The sequence below is a fragment of the Hypanus sabinus genome, chromosome 17, assembly GCF_030144855.1.
Source record: "Hypanus sabinus isolate sHypSab1 chromosome 17, sHypSab1.hap1, whole genome shotgun sequence".
Lineage (NCBI taxonomy): Eukaryota > Metazoa > Chordata > Chondrichthyes > Myliobatiformes > Dasyatidae > Hypanus > Hypanus sabinus.
The window spans coordinates 84,921,177-84,938,768 of NC_082722.1; the positions used below are offsets into that span (position 1 = coordinate 84,921,177).

The following is a 17,592-nucleotide window of genomic DNA, read 5'->3' on the forward strand; positions in this document are numbered from 1 at the left end:
CCGTTCCATTCCTGTGACCCAGTGATTCCTGTGAACCTGATCCTTCTATCCAGTGAACCAGTGATTCCTGTGAATTTGGCTGTTCCATCACTGTGACCCAGTGATTCCTGTGAACCTGATCCTTCTATCCAGTGACCCAGTGATTCCTGTGAATTTGGCTGTTCCATCACTGTGACCCAGTGATTCCTGTGAATTTGGCTGTTCCATCACTGTGACCCAGTGATACCTGTGATCTTGGCTGTTCCATCACTGTGACCCAGTGATTCCTGTGAACTTGTCTGTTCCTTCACTGTGACTCAGTGATTCCTGTGAACTTGGCTGTTCCATCCCTGTGACTCAGTGATTCCTGTGAATTTGGCCGTTCCATCACTGTGACCCAGAGATTCCTGTGAACTTGGCCATTCCATCACTGTGACTCAGTGGTTCCTGTGAACTTGGCAGTTCCATCCCTGTGACCCAGTGATTCCTGTGAACCTGGCTGTTCCATCACTGTGACCCAGTGATTCCTGTGAACTTGGCCGTTCCGTTCCTGTGACCCAGTGATTCCTGTGAACTTGATCCTTCTATCCAGTGACCCAGTGATTCCTGTGAATTTGGCTGTTCCATCACTGTGACCCTGTGATTCCTGTGAACTTGTCTGTTCCTTCACTGTGACTCAGTGATTCCTGTGAACTTGGCTGTTCCATCCCTGTGACTCAGAGATTCCTGTGAATTTGGCCGTTCCATCACTGTGACCCAGAGATTCCTGTGAACTTGATCCTTCTATCCAGTGACCCAGTGATTCCTGTAATCTTGGCCATTCCATCACTGTGACCCAGTGATTCCTGTGAACTTGGCTGTTACATCACTATGACCCAGTGGTTCCTGTGAACTTGGCCGTTCCGTTCCAGTGACCCAGTGATTCCTGTGAACTTGATCCTTCTATCCAGTGACCCAGTGATTCCTGTGAACTTGGCCGTTCCATCCCTGTGACTCAGTGATTTCTGTGAACTTGGCTGTTCTATCACTATGACCCAGTGATACCTGTGAACTTGATCCTTCTATCCAGTGACACAGTGATTCCTGTGATCTTGGCTGTTCCATCACTGTGACCCAGTGATTCCTGTGAACTTGGCTGTTCCATCACTGTGACCCAGTGAGTCCTGTGAAATTGGCTGTTCCATCACTGTGACCCAGTGATTCCTGTGAACTTGGCTGTTCCATCCCTGTGACCCAGTGATTCCTGTGAACTGGGCTGTTCCATCCCTGTGACCCAGTGATTCCTGTGAACTTGGCTGTTCCATCCCTGTGACCAAGTGATTCCTGTGAACTTGGCTGTTCCATCACTGTGACTCAGTGATTCCAGTGAACTTGGCTGTTCCATCACTGTGACCCAGTGATTCCTTTGAACTTGTCTGTTCCATCACTGTGACCCAGTGATTCCTGTGAACTCGGCTGTTCCATCCCTGTGACCCAGTGATTCCTGAGAACTTGGCTGTTCCATCCCTGTGACCCAGTGATTCCTGTGAACTTGGCTGTTCCATCCCTGTGACCCAGAGATTCCTGTGAACTTGGCCATTCTATCCCTGTGACCCAGTGATTCCTGTGAACTTGGCTGTTCCATCACTGTGACCAATGATTCCTGTGAAATTGGCCGTTCCATCACTGCGATCCAGTGATTCCTGTGAACTTGGCTGTTCCATCCCTGTGACTCAGTGATTCCTGTGAACTTGGGTGTTCCATCCCTGTGACTCAGTGATTCCTGTGAACTTGATCCTTCTATCCAGTGACCCAATGATTCCTGTGAACTTGGCCGTTCCATCCCTGTGACCCAGTGATTCCTGTGAACTTGGCCGTTCCATCCCTGTGACCCAGTGATTCCTGTGAACTTGGCCGTTCCATCCCTGTGACTCAGTGACTTCTGTGAGCTTGGCTGTTCCATCACTATGACCCAGTGATTCCCGTGAACTTGATCCTTCTATCCAGTGACCCAGTGATTCCTGCAATCTTGGCCATTCCATCACTGTGACCCAGTGATTCCTGTGAACTTGGCCGTTCCATCACTGTGACCCAGTGATTCCTGTGAACTTGGCTGTTCCATCACTGTGACCCAGTGATTCCTGTGAACTTGGCCGTTCCGTTCCAGTGACCCAGTGATTCCTGTGAACTTGATCCTTCTATCCAGTGACCCAGTGATTCCTGTGAACTTGGCCGTTCCATCCCTGTGACTCAGTGATTTCTGTGAACTTGGCTGTTCTATCACTATGACCCAGTGATTCCTGTGAACTTGATCCTTCTATCCAGTGACCCAGTGATTCCTGTGAACTTGGCCGTTCCATCCCTGTGACTCAGTGATTTCTGTGAACTTGGCTGTTCTATCACTATGACCCAGTGATTCCTGTGAACTTGATCCTTCTATCCAGTGACCCAGTGATTCCTGTGAACTTGGCCGTTCCATCCCTGTGACTCAGTGATTTCTGTGAACTTGGCTGTTCCATCACTGTGACCCAGTGATTCCTGTGAACTTGGCCGTTCCGTTCCAGTGACCCAGTGATTCCTGTGAACTTGATCCTTCTATCCAGTGACCCAGTGATTCCTGTGAACTTGGCCGTTCCATCCCTGTGACTCAGTGATTTCTGTGAACTTGGCTGTTCTATCACTATGACCCAGTGATTCCTGTGAACTTGATCCTTCTATCCAGTGACCCAGTGATTGCTGTGAACTTGGCCGTTCCATCCCTGTGACTCAGTGATTTCTGTGAACTTGGCTGTTCTATCACTATGACCCAGTGATTCCTGTGAACTTGATCCTTCTATCCAGTGACACAGTGATTCCTGTGAACTTGGCCATTCCGTCACTGTGACTCAGTGAGTCCTGTGAACTTGGCTGTTCCATCACTGTGACCCAGTGATTCCTGTGATCTTGGCTGTTCCATCACTGTGACCCAGTGATTCCTGTGAACTTGGCTGTTACATCACTATGACCCAGTGATTCCTGTGAACTTGGCCGTTCCGTTCCAGTGACCCAGTGATTCCTGTGAACTTGATCCTTCTATCAGTGACCCAGTGATTCCTGTGAACTTGGCCGTTCCATCCCTGTGACTCAGTGATTTCTGTGAACTTGGCTGTTCTATCACTATGACCCAGTGATACCTGTGAACTTGATCCTTCTATCCAGTGACCCAGTGATTCCTGTGAACTTGGCCATTCCGTCACTGTGACTCAGTGAGTCCTGTGAAATTGGCTGTTCCATCACTGTGACCCAGTGATTCCTGTGATCTTGGCTGTTCCATCACTGTGACCCAGTGATTCCTGTGAACTTGGCTGTTCCATCACTGTGACCCAGTGAGTCCTGTGAAATTGGCTGTTCCATCACTGTGACCCAGTGATTCCTGTGAACTTGGCTGTTCCATCCCTGTGACCCAGTGATTCCTGTGAACTGGGCTGTTCCATCCCTGTGACCCAGTGATTCCTGTGAACTTGGCTGTTCCATCCCTGTGACCCAGTGATTACTGTGAACTTGGCTGTTCCATCCCTGTGACCCAGTGATTCCTGTGAACTGGGCTGTTCCATCCCTGTGACCAATGATTCCTGTGAAATTGGCCGTTCCATCACTGCGATCCAGTGATTCCTGTGAACTTGGCTGTTCCATCCCTGTGACTCAGTGATTCCTGTGATCTTGTCTGTTCCATCCCTGTGACTCAGTGATTTCTGTGAACTTGGCTGTTCTATCACTATGACCCAGTGATTCCTGTGAACTTGATCCTTCTATCCAGTGACACAGTGATTCCTGTGAACTTGGCCATTCCGTCACTGTGACTCAGTGAGTCCTCTGAACTTGGCTGTTCCATCACTGTGACCCAGTGATTCCTGTGATCTTGGCTGTTCCATCACTGTGACCCAGTGATTCCTGTGAACTTGGCTGTTACATCACTATGACCCAGTGATTCCTGTGAACTTGGCCGTTCCGTTCCAGTGACCCAGTGATTCCTGTGAACTTGATCCTTCTATCAGTGACCCAGTGATTCCTGTGAACTTGGCCGTTCCATCCCTGTGACTCAGTGATTTCTGTGAACTTGGCTGTTCTATCACTATGACCCAGTGATACCTGTGAACTTGATCCTTCTATCCAGTGACCCAGTGATTCCTGTGAACTTGGCCATTCCGTCACTGTGACTCAGTGAGTCCTGTGAAATTGGCTGTTCCATCACTGTGACCCAGTGATTCCTGTGAACTTGGCTGTTCCATCACTGTGACCCAGTGATTCCTGTGAACTTGGCTGTTCCATCCCTGTGACCCAGTGATTCCTGTGAACTGGGCTGTTCCATCCCTGTGACCCAGTGATTCCTGTGAACTTGGCTGTTCCATCCCTGTGACCCAGTGATTCCTGTGAACTTGATCCTTCTATCAGTGACCCAGTGATTCCTGTGAACTTGGCCGTTCCATCCCTGTGACCCAGTGATTCCTGTGAACTGGGCTGTTCCATCCCTGTGACCCAGTGATTCCTGTGAACTTGATCCTTCTATCAGTGACCCAGTGATTTCTGTGAAATTGGCTGTTCCATCACTGTGACCCAGTGATTCCTGTGAACTTGGCTGTTCCATCCCTGTGACCCAGTGATTCCTGTGAACTGGGCTGTTCCATCCCTGTGACCCAGTGATTCCTGTGAACTTGGCCGTTCCATCACTGCGATCCAGTGATTCCTGTGAACTTGGCTGTTCCATCCCTGTGACTCAGTGATTCCTGTGAACTTGGCTGTTCTATCACTATGACCCAGTGATTCCTGTGAACATGATCCTTCTATCCAGTGACCCAGTGATTCCTGTGAACTTGGCCATTCCGTCACTGTGACTCAGTGAGTCCTGTGAAATTGGCTGTTCCATCACTGTGACCCAGTGATTCCTGTGATCTTGGCTGTTCCATCACTGTGACCCAGTGATTCCTGTGAACTTGGCTGTTCCATCACTGTGACCCAGTGAGTCCTGTGAAATTGGCTGTTCCATCACTGTGACCCAGTGATTCCTGTGAACTTGGCTGTTCCATCCCTGTGACCCAGTGATTCCTGTGAACTGGGCTGTTCCATCCCTGTGACCCAGTGATTCCTGTGAACTTGGCTGTTCCATCCCTGTGACCCAGTGATTCCTGTGAACTTGGCTGTTCCATCCCTGTGACCCAGTGATTCCTGTGAACTTGGCTGTTCCATCACTGTGACCAATGATTCATGTGAACTTGGCTGTTCCATCCCTGTGACTCAGTGATTCCTGTGATCTTGTCTGTTCCATCCCTGTGACTCAGTGATTTCTGTGAACTTGGCTGTTCTATCACTATGACCCAGTGATTCCTGTGAACTTGATCCTTCTATCCAGTGACCCAGTGATTCCTGTGAACTTGGCCATTCCGTCACTGTGACTCAGTGAGTCCTGTGAACTTGGCTGTTCCATCACTGTGACCCAGTGATTCCTGTGATCTTGGCTGTTCCATCACTGTGACCCAGTGATTCCTGTGAACTTGGCTGTTACATCACTATGACCCAGTGATTCCTGTGAACTTGGCCGTTCCGTTCCAGTGACCCAGTGATTCCTGTGAACTTGATCCTTCTATCAGTGACCCAGTGATTCCTGTGAACTTGGCCGTTCCATCCCTGTGACTCAGTGATTTCTGTGAACTTGGCTGTTCTATCACTATGACCCAGTGATACCTGTGAACTTGATCCTTCTATCCAGTGACCCAGTGATTCCTGTGAACTTGGCCATTCCGTCACTGTGACTCAGTGATTCCTGTGAACTTGGCTGTTCCATCACTGTGACCCAGTGATTCCTGTGATCTTGGCTGTTCCATCACTGTGACCCAGTGATTCCTGTGAACTTGGCTGTTCCATCCCTGTGACCCAGTGATTCCTGTGAACTTGGCCATTCCGTCACTGTGACTCAGTGAGTCCTGTGAAATTGGCTGTTCCATCACTGTGACCCAGTGATTCCTGTGATCTTGGCTGTTCCATCACTGTGACCCAGTGATTCCTGTGAACTTGGCTGTTCCATCACTGTGACCCAGTGATTCCTGTGAACTTGGCTGTTCCATCACTGTGACCCGGTGAGTCCTGTGAAATTGGCTGTTCCATCCCTGTGACCCAGTGATTCCTGAGAACTTGGCTGTTCCATCACTGTGACCCAGTGATTCCTGTGAACTGGGCTGTTCCATCCCTGTGACCCAGTGATTCCTGTGAACTTGGCTGTTCCATCCCTGTGACCCAGTGATTCCTGTGAACTTGGCTGTTCCATCCCTGTGACCCAGTGATTCCTGTGAACTGGGCTGTTCCATCCCTGTGACTCAGTGATTCCTGTGATCTTGGCTGTTCCATCCCTGTGACCCAGTGATTCCTGTGAACTTGGCTGTTCCATCACTGTGACCAATGATTCCTGTGAAATTGGCCGTTCCATCACTGCGATCCAGTGATTCCTGTGAACTTGGCTGTTCCATCCCTGTGACTCAGTGATTCCTGTGATCTTGTCTGTTCCATCCCTGTGACTCAGTGATTTCTGTGAACTTGGCTGTTCTATCACTATGACCCAGTGATTCCTGTGAACTTGATCCTTCTATCCAGTGACCCAGTGATTCCTGTGAACTTGGCTGTTCCATCCCTGTGACCCAGTGATTTCTGTGAACTTGGCTGTTCTATCACTATGACCCAGTGATACCTGTGAACTTGATCCTTCTATCCAGTGACCCAGTGATTCCTGTGAACTGGGCTGTTCCATCCCTGTGACCCAGTGATTTCTGTGAACTTGGCTGTTCTATCACTATGACCCAGTGATACCTGTGAACTTGATCCTTCTATCCAGTGACCCAGTGATTCCTGTGAACTTGGCCATTCCGTCACTGTGACTCAGTGATTCCTGTGAACTTGGCTGTTCCATCACTGTGACCCAGTGATTCCTGTGATCTTGGCTGTTCCATCACTGTGACCCAGTGATTCCTGTGAACTTGGCTGTTCCATCCCTGTGACCCAGTGATTCCTGTGAACTTGGCTGTTCCATCCCTGTGACCCAGTGATTCCTGTGAACTTGATCCTTCTATCAGTGACCCAGTGATTCCTGTGAACTTGGCCGTTCCATCCCTGTGACTCAGTGATTTCTGTGAAATTGGCTGTTCCATCACTGTGACCCAGTGATTCCTGTGAACTTGGCTGTTCCATCCCTGTGACCCAGTGATTCCTGTGAACTGGGCTGTTCCATCCCTGTGACCCAGTGATTCCTGTGAACTTGGCCGTTCCATCACTGCGATCCAGTGATTCCTGTGAACTTGGCTGTTCCATCCCTGTGACTCAGTGATTCCTGTGATCTTGTCTGTTCCATCCCTGTGACTCAGTGATTTCTGTGAACTTGGCTGTTCTATCACTATGACCCAGTGATTCCTGTGAACATGATCCTTCTATCCAGTGACCCAGTGATTCCTGTGAACTTGGCCGTTCCATCCCTGTGACTCAGTGATTCCTGTGATCTTGTCTGTTCCATCCCTGTGACTCAGTGATTTCTGTGAACTTGGCTGTTCTATCACTATGACCCAGTGATTCCTGTGAACTTGATCCTTCTATCCAGTGACCCAGTGATTCCTGTGAACTTGGCCGTTCCATCCCTGTGACTCAGTGATTTCTGTGAACTTGGCTGTTCTATCACTATGACCCAGTGATTCCTGTGAACTTGATCCTTCTATCCAGTGACACAGTGATTCCTGTGAACTTGGCCATTCCGTCACTGTGACTCAGTGAGTCCTGTGAACTTGGCTGTTCCATCACTGTGACCCAGTGATTCCTGTGATCTTGGCTGTTCCATCACTGTGACCCAGTGATTCCTGTGAACTTGGCTGTTACATCACTATGACCCAGTGATTCCTGTGAACTTGGCCGTTCCGTTCCAGTGACCCAGTGATTCCTGTGAACTTGATCCTTCTATCAGTGACCCAGTGATTCCTGTGAACTTGGCCGTTCCATCCCTGTGACTCAGTGATTTCTGTGAACTTGGCTGTTCTATCACTATGACCCAGTGATACCTGTGAACTTGATCCTTCTATCCAGTGACCCAGTGATTCCTGTGAACTTGGCCATTCCGTCACTGTGACTCAGTGAGTCCTGTGAAATTGGCTGTTCCATCACTGTGACCCAGTGATTCCTGTGAACTTGGCTGTTCCATCCCTGTGACCCAGTGATTCCTGTGAACTTGGCCATTCCGTCACTGTGACTCAGTGATTCCTGTGATCTTGGCTGTTCCATCACTGTGACCCAGTGATTCCTGTGAACTTGGCTGTTCCATCCCTGTGACCCAGTGATTCCTGTGAACTTGGCTGTTCCATCACTGTGACCCAGTGATTCCTTTGAACTTGTCTGTTCCATCACTGTGACCCAGTGATTCCTGTGAACTCGGCTGTTCCATCCCTGTGACCCAGTGATTCCTGTGAACTTGGCTGTTCCATCCCTGTGACCCAGTGATTCCTGTGAACTTGGCTGTTCCATCCCTGTGACCCAGTGATTCCTGTGAACTTGGCTGTTCCATCCCTGTGACCCAGTGATTCCTGTGAACTTGGCCATTCCGTCACTGTGACTCAGTGATTCCTGTGATCTTGGCTGTTCCATCACTGTGACCCAGTGATTCCTGTGAACTTGGCTGTTCCATCCCTGTGACCCAGTGATTCCTGTGAACTTGGCTGTTCCATCACTGTGACCCGGTGAGTCCTGTGAAATTGGCTGTTCCATCCCTGTGACCCAGTGATTCCTGAGAACTTGGCTGTTCCATCACTGTGACCCAGTGATTCCTGTGAACTGGGCTGTTCCATCCCTGTGACCCAGTGATTCCTGTGAACTTGGCTGTTCCATCCCTGTGACCCAGTGATTCCTGTGAACTTGGCTGTTCCATCCCTGTGACCCAGTGATTCCTGTGAACTGGGCTGTTCCATCCCTGTGACTCAGTGATTCCTGTGATCTTGGCTGTTCCATCCCTGTGACCCAGTGATTCCTGTGAACTTGGCTGTTCCATCACTGTGACCAATGATTCCTGTGAAATTGGCCGTTCCATCACTGCGATCCAGTGATTCCTGTGAACTTGGCTGTTCCATCCCTGTGACTCAGTGATTCCTGTGATCTTGTCTGTTCCATCCCTGTGACTCAGTGATTTCTGTGAACTTGGCTGTTCTATCACTATGACCCAGTGATTCCTGTGAACTTGATCCTTCTATCCAGTGACCCAGTGATTCCTGTGAACTTGGCTGTTCCATCCCTGTGACCCAGTGATTTCTGTGAACTTGGCTGTTCTATCACTATGACCCAGTGATACCTGTGAACTTGATCCTTCTATCCAGTGACCCAGTGATTCCTGTGAACTGGGCTGTTCCATCCCTGTGACCCAGTGATTTCTGTGAACTTGGCTGTTCTATCACTATGACCCAGTGATACCTGTGAACTTGATCCTTCTATCCAGTGACCCAGTGATTCCTGTGAACTTGGCTGTTCCATCACTGTGACCCAGTGATTCCTGTGATCTTGGCTGTTCCATCACTGTGACCCAGTGATTCCTGTGAACTTGGCTGTTCCATCCCTGTGACCCAGTGATTCCTGTGAACTTGGCTGTTCCATCCCTGTGACCCAGTGATTCCTGTGAACTTGATCCTTCTATCAGTGACCCAGTGATTCCTGTGAACTTGGCCGTTCCATCCCTGTGACTCAGTGATTTCTGTGAAATTGGCTGTTCCATCACTGTGACCCAGTGATTCCTGTGAATTTGGCTGTTCCATCCCTGTGACCCAGTGATTCCTGAGAACTGGGCTGTTCCATCCCTGTGACCCAGTGATTCCTGTGAACTTGGCCGTTCCATCACTGCGATCCAGTGATTCCTGTGAACTTGGCTGTTCCATCCCTGTGACTCAGTGATTCCTGTGATCTTGTCTGTTCCATCCCTGTGACTCACTGATTTCTGTGAACTTGGCTGTTCTATCACTATGACCCAGTGATTCCTGTGAACATGATCCTTCTATCCAGTGACCCAGTGATTCCTGTGAACTTGGCCGTTCCATCCCTGTGACTCAGTGATTCCTGTGATCTTGTCTGTTCCATCCCTGTGACTCAGTGATTTCTGTGAACTTGGCTGTTCTATCACTATGACCCAGTGATTCCTGTGAACTTGATCCTTCTATCCAGTGACCCAGTGATTCCTGTGAACTTGGCCGTTCCATCCCTGTGACTCAGTGATTTCTGTGAACTTGGCTGTTCTATCACTATGACCCAGTGATTCCTGTGAACTTGATCCTTCTATCCAGTGACACAGTGATTCCTGTGAACTTGGCCATTCCGTCACTGTGACTCAGTGAGTCCTGTGAACTTGGCTGTTCCATCACTGTGACCCAGTGATTCCTGTGATCTTGGCTGTTCCATCACTGTGACCCAGTGATTCCTGTGAACTTGGCTGTTACATCACTATGACCCAGTGATTCCTGTGAACTTGGCCGTTCCGTTCCAGTGACCCAGTGATTCCTGTGAACTTGATCCTTCTATCAGTGACCCAGTGATTCCTGTGAACTTGGCCGTTCCATCCCTGTGACTCAGTGATTTCTGTGAACTTGGCTGTTCTATCACTATGACCCAGTGATACCTGTGAACTTGATCCTTCTATCCAGTGACCCAGTGATTCCTGTGAACTTGGCCATTCCGTCACTGTGACTCAGTGAGTCCTGTGAAATTGGCTGTTCCATCACTGTGACCCTGTGATTCCTGTGAACTTGGCTGTTCCATCCCTGTGACCCAGTGATTCCTGTGAACTTGGCCATTCCGTCACTGTGACTCAGTGATTCCTGTGATCTTGGCTGTTCCATCACTGTGACCCAGTGATTCCTGTGAACTTGGCTGTTCCATCCCTGTGACCCAGTGATTCCTGTGAACTTGGCTGTTCCATCACTGTGACCCAGTGATTCCTTTGAACTTGTCTGTTCCATCACTGTGACCCAGTGATTCCTGTGAACTCGGCTGTTCCATCCCTGTGACCCAGTGATTCCTGTGAACTTGGCTGTTCCATCCCTGTGACCCAGTGATTCCTGTGAACTTGGCTGTTCCATCCCTGTGACCCAGTGATTCCTGTGAACTTGGCCATTCTATCCCTGTGACCCAGTGATTCCTGTGAACTTGGCTGTTCCATCACTGTGACCTATGATTCCTGTGAAATTGGCCGTTCCATCACTGCAATCCAGTTATTCCTGTGAACTTGGCTGTTCCATCCCTGTGACCCAGTGATTCCTGTGAACTTGATCCTTCTATCCAGTGACCCAGTGATTCCTATGAACTTGGCCGTTCCATCCCTGTGACCCAGTGATTCCTGTGAACTTGGCCGTTCCATCCCTGTGACTCAGTGATTTCTGTGAACTTGGCCGTTCCATCACTGTGACCCAGTGATTCCCGTGAACTTGATCCTTCTATCCAGTGGCCCAGTGATTCCTGTGAACTTGGCTGTTCCATCCCTGTGACTCAGTGATTCCTGAGAACTTGGCCGTTCCATCACTGTGACCCAGTGATTCCCGTGAACTTGATCCTTCTATCCAGTGGCCCAGTGATTCCTGTGAACTTGTCTGTTCCATCACTGTGACCCAGTGATTCCTATGAACTTGGCTGTTCCATCCCTGTGACCCAGTGATTCCTATGAACTTAGCCGTTCCATCCCTGTGACCCAGTGATTCCTGAGAACTTGGCCATTCTATCCCTGTGACCAAGCGATTCCTGTGAACTTGGCTGTTCCATCACTGTGATCCAGTGATTCCTGTGAACTTGGCCGTTCCATCCCTGTGACTCAATGATTCCTGTGAACTTGGCTTTCCATCACTGTGACCCAGTGATTCCTGTGAACTTGATCCTTCTATCCAGTGATCCAGTGATTCCTGTGAACTTGGCCGTTCCATCCCTGTGTCCCAGTAATTCCTATGAACTTGGCTGTTCCATCACTGCGATCCAGTGATTCCTGTGAACTTGGCTGTTCCATCCCTGTGACCCAGTGATTCCTGTGAACTTGATCCTTCTATCCAGTGACCCAGTGATTCCTATGAACTTGGCCGTTCCATCCCTGTGACCCAGTGATTCCTGAGAGCTTTGTCAATTCCCATCCTTGCATGGACCTGAATCCTGAGAACAAACTTGCTCTTTGCAAGTTCATGTTGGGCTTCATCTTTTTATTTCCGTCATTGACTACCCACCCCCAACAACTGCATGCAGGCTTTTTATGATTATTCTTATCCACGTTCCTGTTCATTTTGTATCTGCTCAGTGTTTCTAGAATATTCCCACTGCTAACGTGAAATTGACTTCTTTTATTTACTGATTAATCTCTGCTGGTTTTTAGTCTGGGTAGTGGGTAGGGATATATCTTCCAGTTCCCAGGCACCTCCCCTGAATCTGGATTTGGATATCGGGGAGAATGTTGAGAGTCTGAGGAGGGGTGTTGGAAAGAGACTGTGACCGAGGGATGAGGGAGAGATAGAGAGAGGATGATAATGAGGTACTTTTAGTAACAGAACCAAATCATCTATGATCTTGTATATATAGGAGACTGGGGAAAAGTGAACTCGTAACTTTTGTGTCTCTGCTGGAACTATTTCTCATCACTTATCCTCTTCCTGATCAACTGCAGTTCTCATGAAGTGAGATTGGCCTAAAACGTTAACTCTGATTTCTCCCCAAAGATGCAGCCTCACTTACTGACCATCCCCAAAACTTGCTTTATGAAAGTGAAACAGGAAACAGTGTCAGTACTCAGATATTCAGGCCGCATCTACAGAAAAAGAGATAACGTTTCAGTCTAGACCATAAGACATAAGAGCAGATTTAGGCCATTTGGCCCATAGTGTCTGCTCTGCCATTTCATTGTGACTGATTTATTAACCCTGTCAACCCATTCTCCTGTCTTCTCCCTCTCTTGATGTCCTTACTAATTAAGAATCTGTCAACCTCTGGTATAAATATATACAATGGCTTGGTTTCCACATTCATCTGTAACAACAAATTCCACAGATTCACCAACCACTGGCTAAAGAAATTATAAATACTAAAGGAACCTCCCTCTATTCTAAGGATGTACCTTCTGGTCCTAAACTCCCTCCATTCTAGAAAACACCTTCTGCATGTCCATTCCAGACTTTTCAATATTCAATAGGTTTCAGAGAAACCCACCAATTCTTTTCATTCAGAATCACACTGCTCAGAAGGTTGCTGAACTGAATTATGTGTATTAATTATGCCTGATGTTACTGATTCCTGGACAATGAGCCAGGAGTTCCCTGGGTGTGATTCCATGTGCCGGGATAAAGGTTTCCTGTGAACACAGTGTTAGTGGTGCAGCATCTGCTAACTTTTGGTCCCTCCTAGGATGCCTATAACATCGACCAGTTGAGAAACCCAGATGAAATTCTGCCCCAGACTCCAAGCAGAGGAAAGGAACCGATCAGAAAAGACGCTCCCTTCACCTACGGGCAGCCTCGCTATCCCAGGAAGCCTCCGACTGACCCGTACAACATTGCGGACTTCATCAATGAGGTGGGTGTCCACTGTCACAGGTGACCCTGTGGCCCAACTGGTACGGCTGAGTGACTGTCTACAAACTGTAGATACACCAGCACCTCAGGGATCTCCATTGTTCCGTCAAGAAAGAAATCTTCTCAGCCGAAATTAACGAAATTAATCCAAATAAAATATTCAGACACATATATCACTGCACAGATCTGCGTATGACTAGGATGTCTTGCATATCAATGTTTCAGACCCATGTATCACTCCACCAGTCCACGTATCACCACATCAGACCGATGTATCACTCCACCAGTCCACGTATCACCACATCAGACCGATGTATCACTCCACCAGTCCACGTATCACCACATCAGACCCGTGTATCACTCCACCAGTCCACGTATCATCACATCAGACCCATGTATCACTCCACCAGTCCACGTATCACCACATCAGACCCATGTATCACTCCACCAGTCCACGTATCACCACATCAGACCCATGTATCACTCCACCAGTCCACGTATCGTCACATCAGACCCATGTATCACTCCACCAGTCCACGTATCATCACATCAGACCCATGTATCACTCCACCAGTCCACGTATCACCACATCAGACCCATGTATCACTCCACCAGTCCACGTATCATCACATCAGACCGATGTATCACTCCACCAGTCCACGTATCGTCACATCAGACCGATGTATCACTCCACCAGTCCATGTATCACCACATCAGACCCGTGTATCACTCCACCAGTCCACGTATCACCACATCAGACCCATGTATCACTCCACCAGTCCACGTATCACCACATCAGACCCATGTATCACTCCACCAGTCCACGTATCGTCACATCAGACCCATGTATCACTCCACCAGTCCACGTATCATCACATCAGACCCATGTATCACTCCACCAGTCCACGTATCACCACATCAGACCCATGTATCACTCCACCAGTCCACGTATCATCACATCAGACCGATGTATCACTCCACCAGTCCACGTATCGTCACATCAGACCGATGTATCACTCCACCAGTCCACGTATCACCACATCAGACCCATGTATCACTCCACCAGTCCACGTATCGTCACATCAGACCCGTGTATCACTCCACCAGTCCATGTATCACCACATCAGACCCGTGTATCACTCCACCAGTCCATGTATCACCACATCAGACCGATGTATCACTCCACCAGTCCATGTATCACCACATCAGACCCGTGTATCACTCCACCAGTCCATGTATCACCACATCAGACCGATGTATCACTCCACCAGTCCACGTATCACCACATCAGACCCATGTATCACTCCACCAGTCCACGTATCACCACATCAGACCCATGTATCACTCCACCTGTCCACGTATCACCACATCAGACCCATGTATCACTCCACCAGTCCACGTATCACCACATCAGACCCGTGTATCACTCCACCAGTCCTGTAGGTCACTCTGCATGGTCTCACATTTCATCCCAGCAGTCTCGTGTATCTCCAGGTGTTCCTGCACATCACTGTATCCCCCCCCCTCAGTCCTGCATGTCACTCTGTGAAGTCTCGTATATCTCTCCGCTGATCCTTCATATAACGCTGCCAGTCCAGTGTGTTGCTCTGGGCTCTGCTTTTGTGCTCACCAACACCTCTCTTTTGCACAGGGACTGGATGCAGCTGACAACGACCCAAACGCTCCTCCATATGACACCGCACTGATCTATGACTATGAAGGCGAGGGCTCTCTGGCTGAGACATTGAGCTCCATCACATCCCGGGCCTCCGACTCTGACCAGGATTACGACTACCTTAGTGACTGGGGCCCTCGTTTCAAAAAACTGGCGGACATGTATGGTGGTGTTTAGCCTACAAGCTCAGACCTGCTGAGATACACAAAACCACCAAAACGCATATCTACCAAGAAACACAGACCCACTGAGAATCAGAGACCCAGACCGCACCAAGAAACACAGACACACTGAGAATCAGAGACCCAGACCGCACCAAGAAACACAGACACACTGAGAATCAGAGACCCAGACCGCACCAAGAAACACAGACCCACTGAGAATCAGAGACCCAGACCGCACCAAGAAACACAGACCCACTGAGAATCAGAGACCCAGACCGCACCAAGAAACACAGACACACTGAGAATCAGAGACCCAGTCCGCACCAAGAAACACAGACCCACTGAGAATCAGAGACCCAGACCGCACCAAGAAACACAGACCCACTGAGAATCAGAGACCCAGACCGCACCAAGAAACACAGACCCACTGAGAATCAGAGACCCAGACCGCACCAAGAAACACAGACCCACTGAGAATCAGAGACCCAGACTGCACCAAGAAACACAGACCCACTGAGAATCAGAGACCCAGACCGCACCAAGAAACACAGACACACTGAGAATCAGAGACCCAGACCGCACCAAGAAACACAGACCCACTGAGAATCAGAGACCCAGACTGCACCAAGAAACACAGACCCACTGAGAATCAGAGACCCAGACTGCACCAAGAAACACAGACCCAAAACCACTAGGGAACAGACACAGCCCCAGAGCCACAGGGAAACATGGTTCGCAGACCACACTGCTCATCAGGGCTCTAAGTTACACTGTTATTGGCAGCACAAATCTCAAGTCTTTCCAAGTCACTACTTTTCCACTGTTTCTGCTCTGATAACATGCCTTCCTCCAGCACAAGACCAGGTCGAAAGGGATGATGGTGGGCCGAACTCTGTGATCACCAGGAGAGTTGAGAAGAGAGGGAGAGGTGGACCGGAGAAATGAGTGAGGGAGTAGATGGCAATAAGAGTGAGTGGAACAGCTTAGAGGGAGAGAAAGGGTGAGACGGAACAGCCTGTGAGAGACGGATTCCAAGCAGAGAGACAGGAAGATCAAAAGCGTTTTAGTAAGTTGCTGAGGCTGGTGGAGCACAATGGCTGAGCAGATGAATGCAGGTTACCAGGTGTGTGGTTCTGTCCTGTGGTTCAGTGTGTGAGTGAGGGTTCAGTGTGTGAGTGAGGGTTCAGTGTGAGTGAGGGTTCAGTGTGTGAGTGAGGGTTCAGTGTGTGAGTGAGGGTTCAGTGTGTGAGTGAGGGTTCAGTGTGAGTGAGGGTTCAGTGTGTGAGTGAGGGTTCAGTGTGTGAGTGAGGGTTCAGTGTGAGTGAGGGTTCAGTGTGTGAGTGAGGGTTCAGTGTGAGTGAGGGTTCAGTGTGTGAGTGAGGGTTCAGTGTGTGAGTGAGGGTTCAGTGTGAGTGAGGGTTCAGTGTGTGAGTGAGGGGTTCAGTGTGTGTATCTGGGTTCAGTGTGTGAATGAGGGTTCAGTGTGTCAGTGAGGGTTCAGTGTGTGAGTGAGGGTTCAGTGTGTGAGTGAGGGTTCAGTGTGTGAGTGAGGGTTCAGTGTGAGTGAGGGTTCAGTGTGTGAGTGAGGGTTCAGTGTGAGTGAGGGTTCAGTGTGTGAGTGAGGGTTCAGTGTGAGTGAGGGTTCAGTGTGTGAGTGAGGGTTCAGTGTGTGAGTGAGGGTTCAGTGTGAGTGAGGGTTCAGTGTGTGAGTGAGGGGTTCAGTGTGTGTATCTGGGTTCAGTGTGTGAATGAGGGTTCAGTGTGTCAGTGAGGGTTCAGTGTGTGAGTGAGGGTTCAGTGTGTGAGTGAGGGTTCAGTGTGTGAGTGAGGGTTCAGTGTGAGTGAGGGTTCAGTGTGTGAGTGAGGGTTCAGTGTGTGTATCTGGGTTCAGTGTGTGAGTGAGGGTTCAGTGTGTGAGTGAGGGGTTCAGTGTGTGAGTGAGGGTTCAGTGTGTGAGTGAGGGTTCAGTGTGAGTGAGGGTTCAGTGTGAGTGAGGGTTCAGTGTGTGAGTGAGGGTTCAGTGTGTGAGTGAGGAGTTCAGTGTGTGAGTGAGGGTTCAGTGTGAGAGTGAGAGTTCAGTGTGTGAGTGAGGGTTCAGTGTGTGAGTGAGGGGTTCAGTGTGTGAGTGAGGGGTTCAGTGTGTGAGTGAGGGGTTCAGTGTGTGAGTGAGGGGTTCAGTGTGAGAGTGAGGGGTTCAGTGTGAGAGTGAGAGTTCAGTGTG

General features: G+C 49.2%; 1 protein-coding gene across 1 annotated transcript in view; it reads left to right on the forward strand.

The window, feature by feature from the left end:
* cdh15 (cadherin 15, type 1, M-cadherin (myotubule)) overlaps positions 1–15,384 on the forward strand; it is a 164,834-nt gene extending 149,450 nt beyond the window's left edge. The window contains exons 15-16 of the mRNA XM_059992445.1: positions 13,366–13,533; positions 15,184–15,384. Coding sequence (XP_059848428.1) covers positions 13,366–13,533; positions 15,184–15,384 — 369 coding nt within the window. The remainder of the gene's footprint in view (positions 1–13,365; positions 13,534–15,183) is intronic.
* Positions 15,385–17,592: the final 2,208 nt, after the last annotated feature.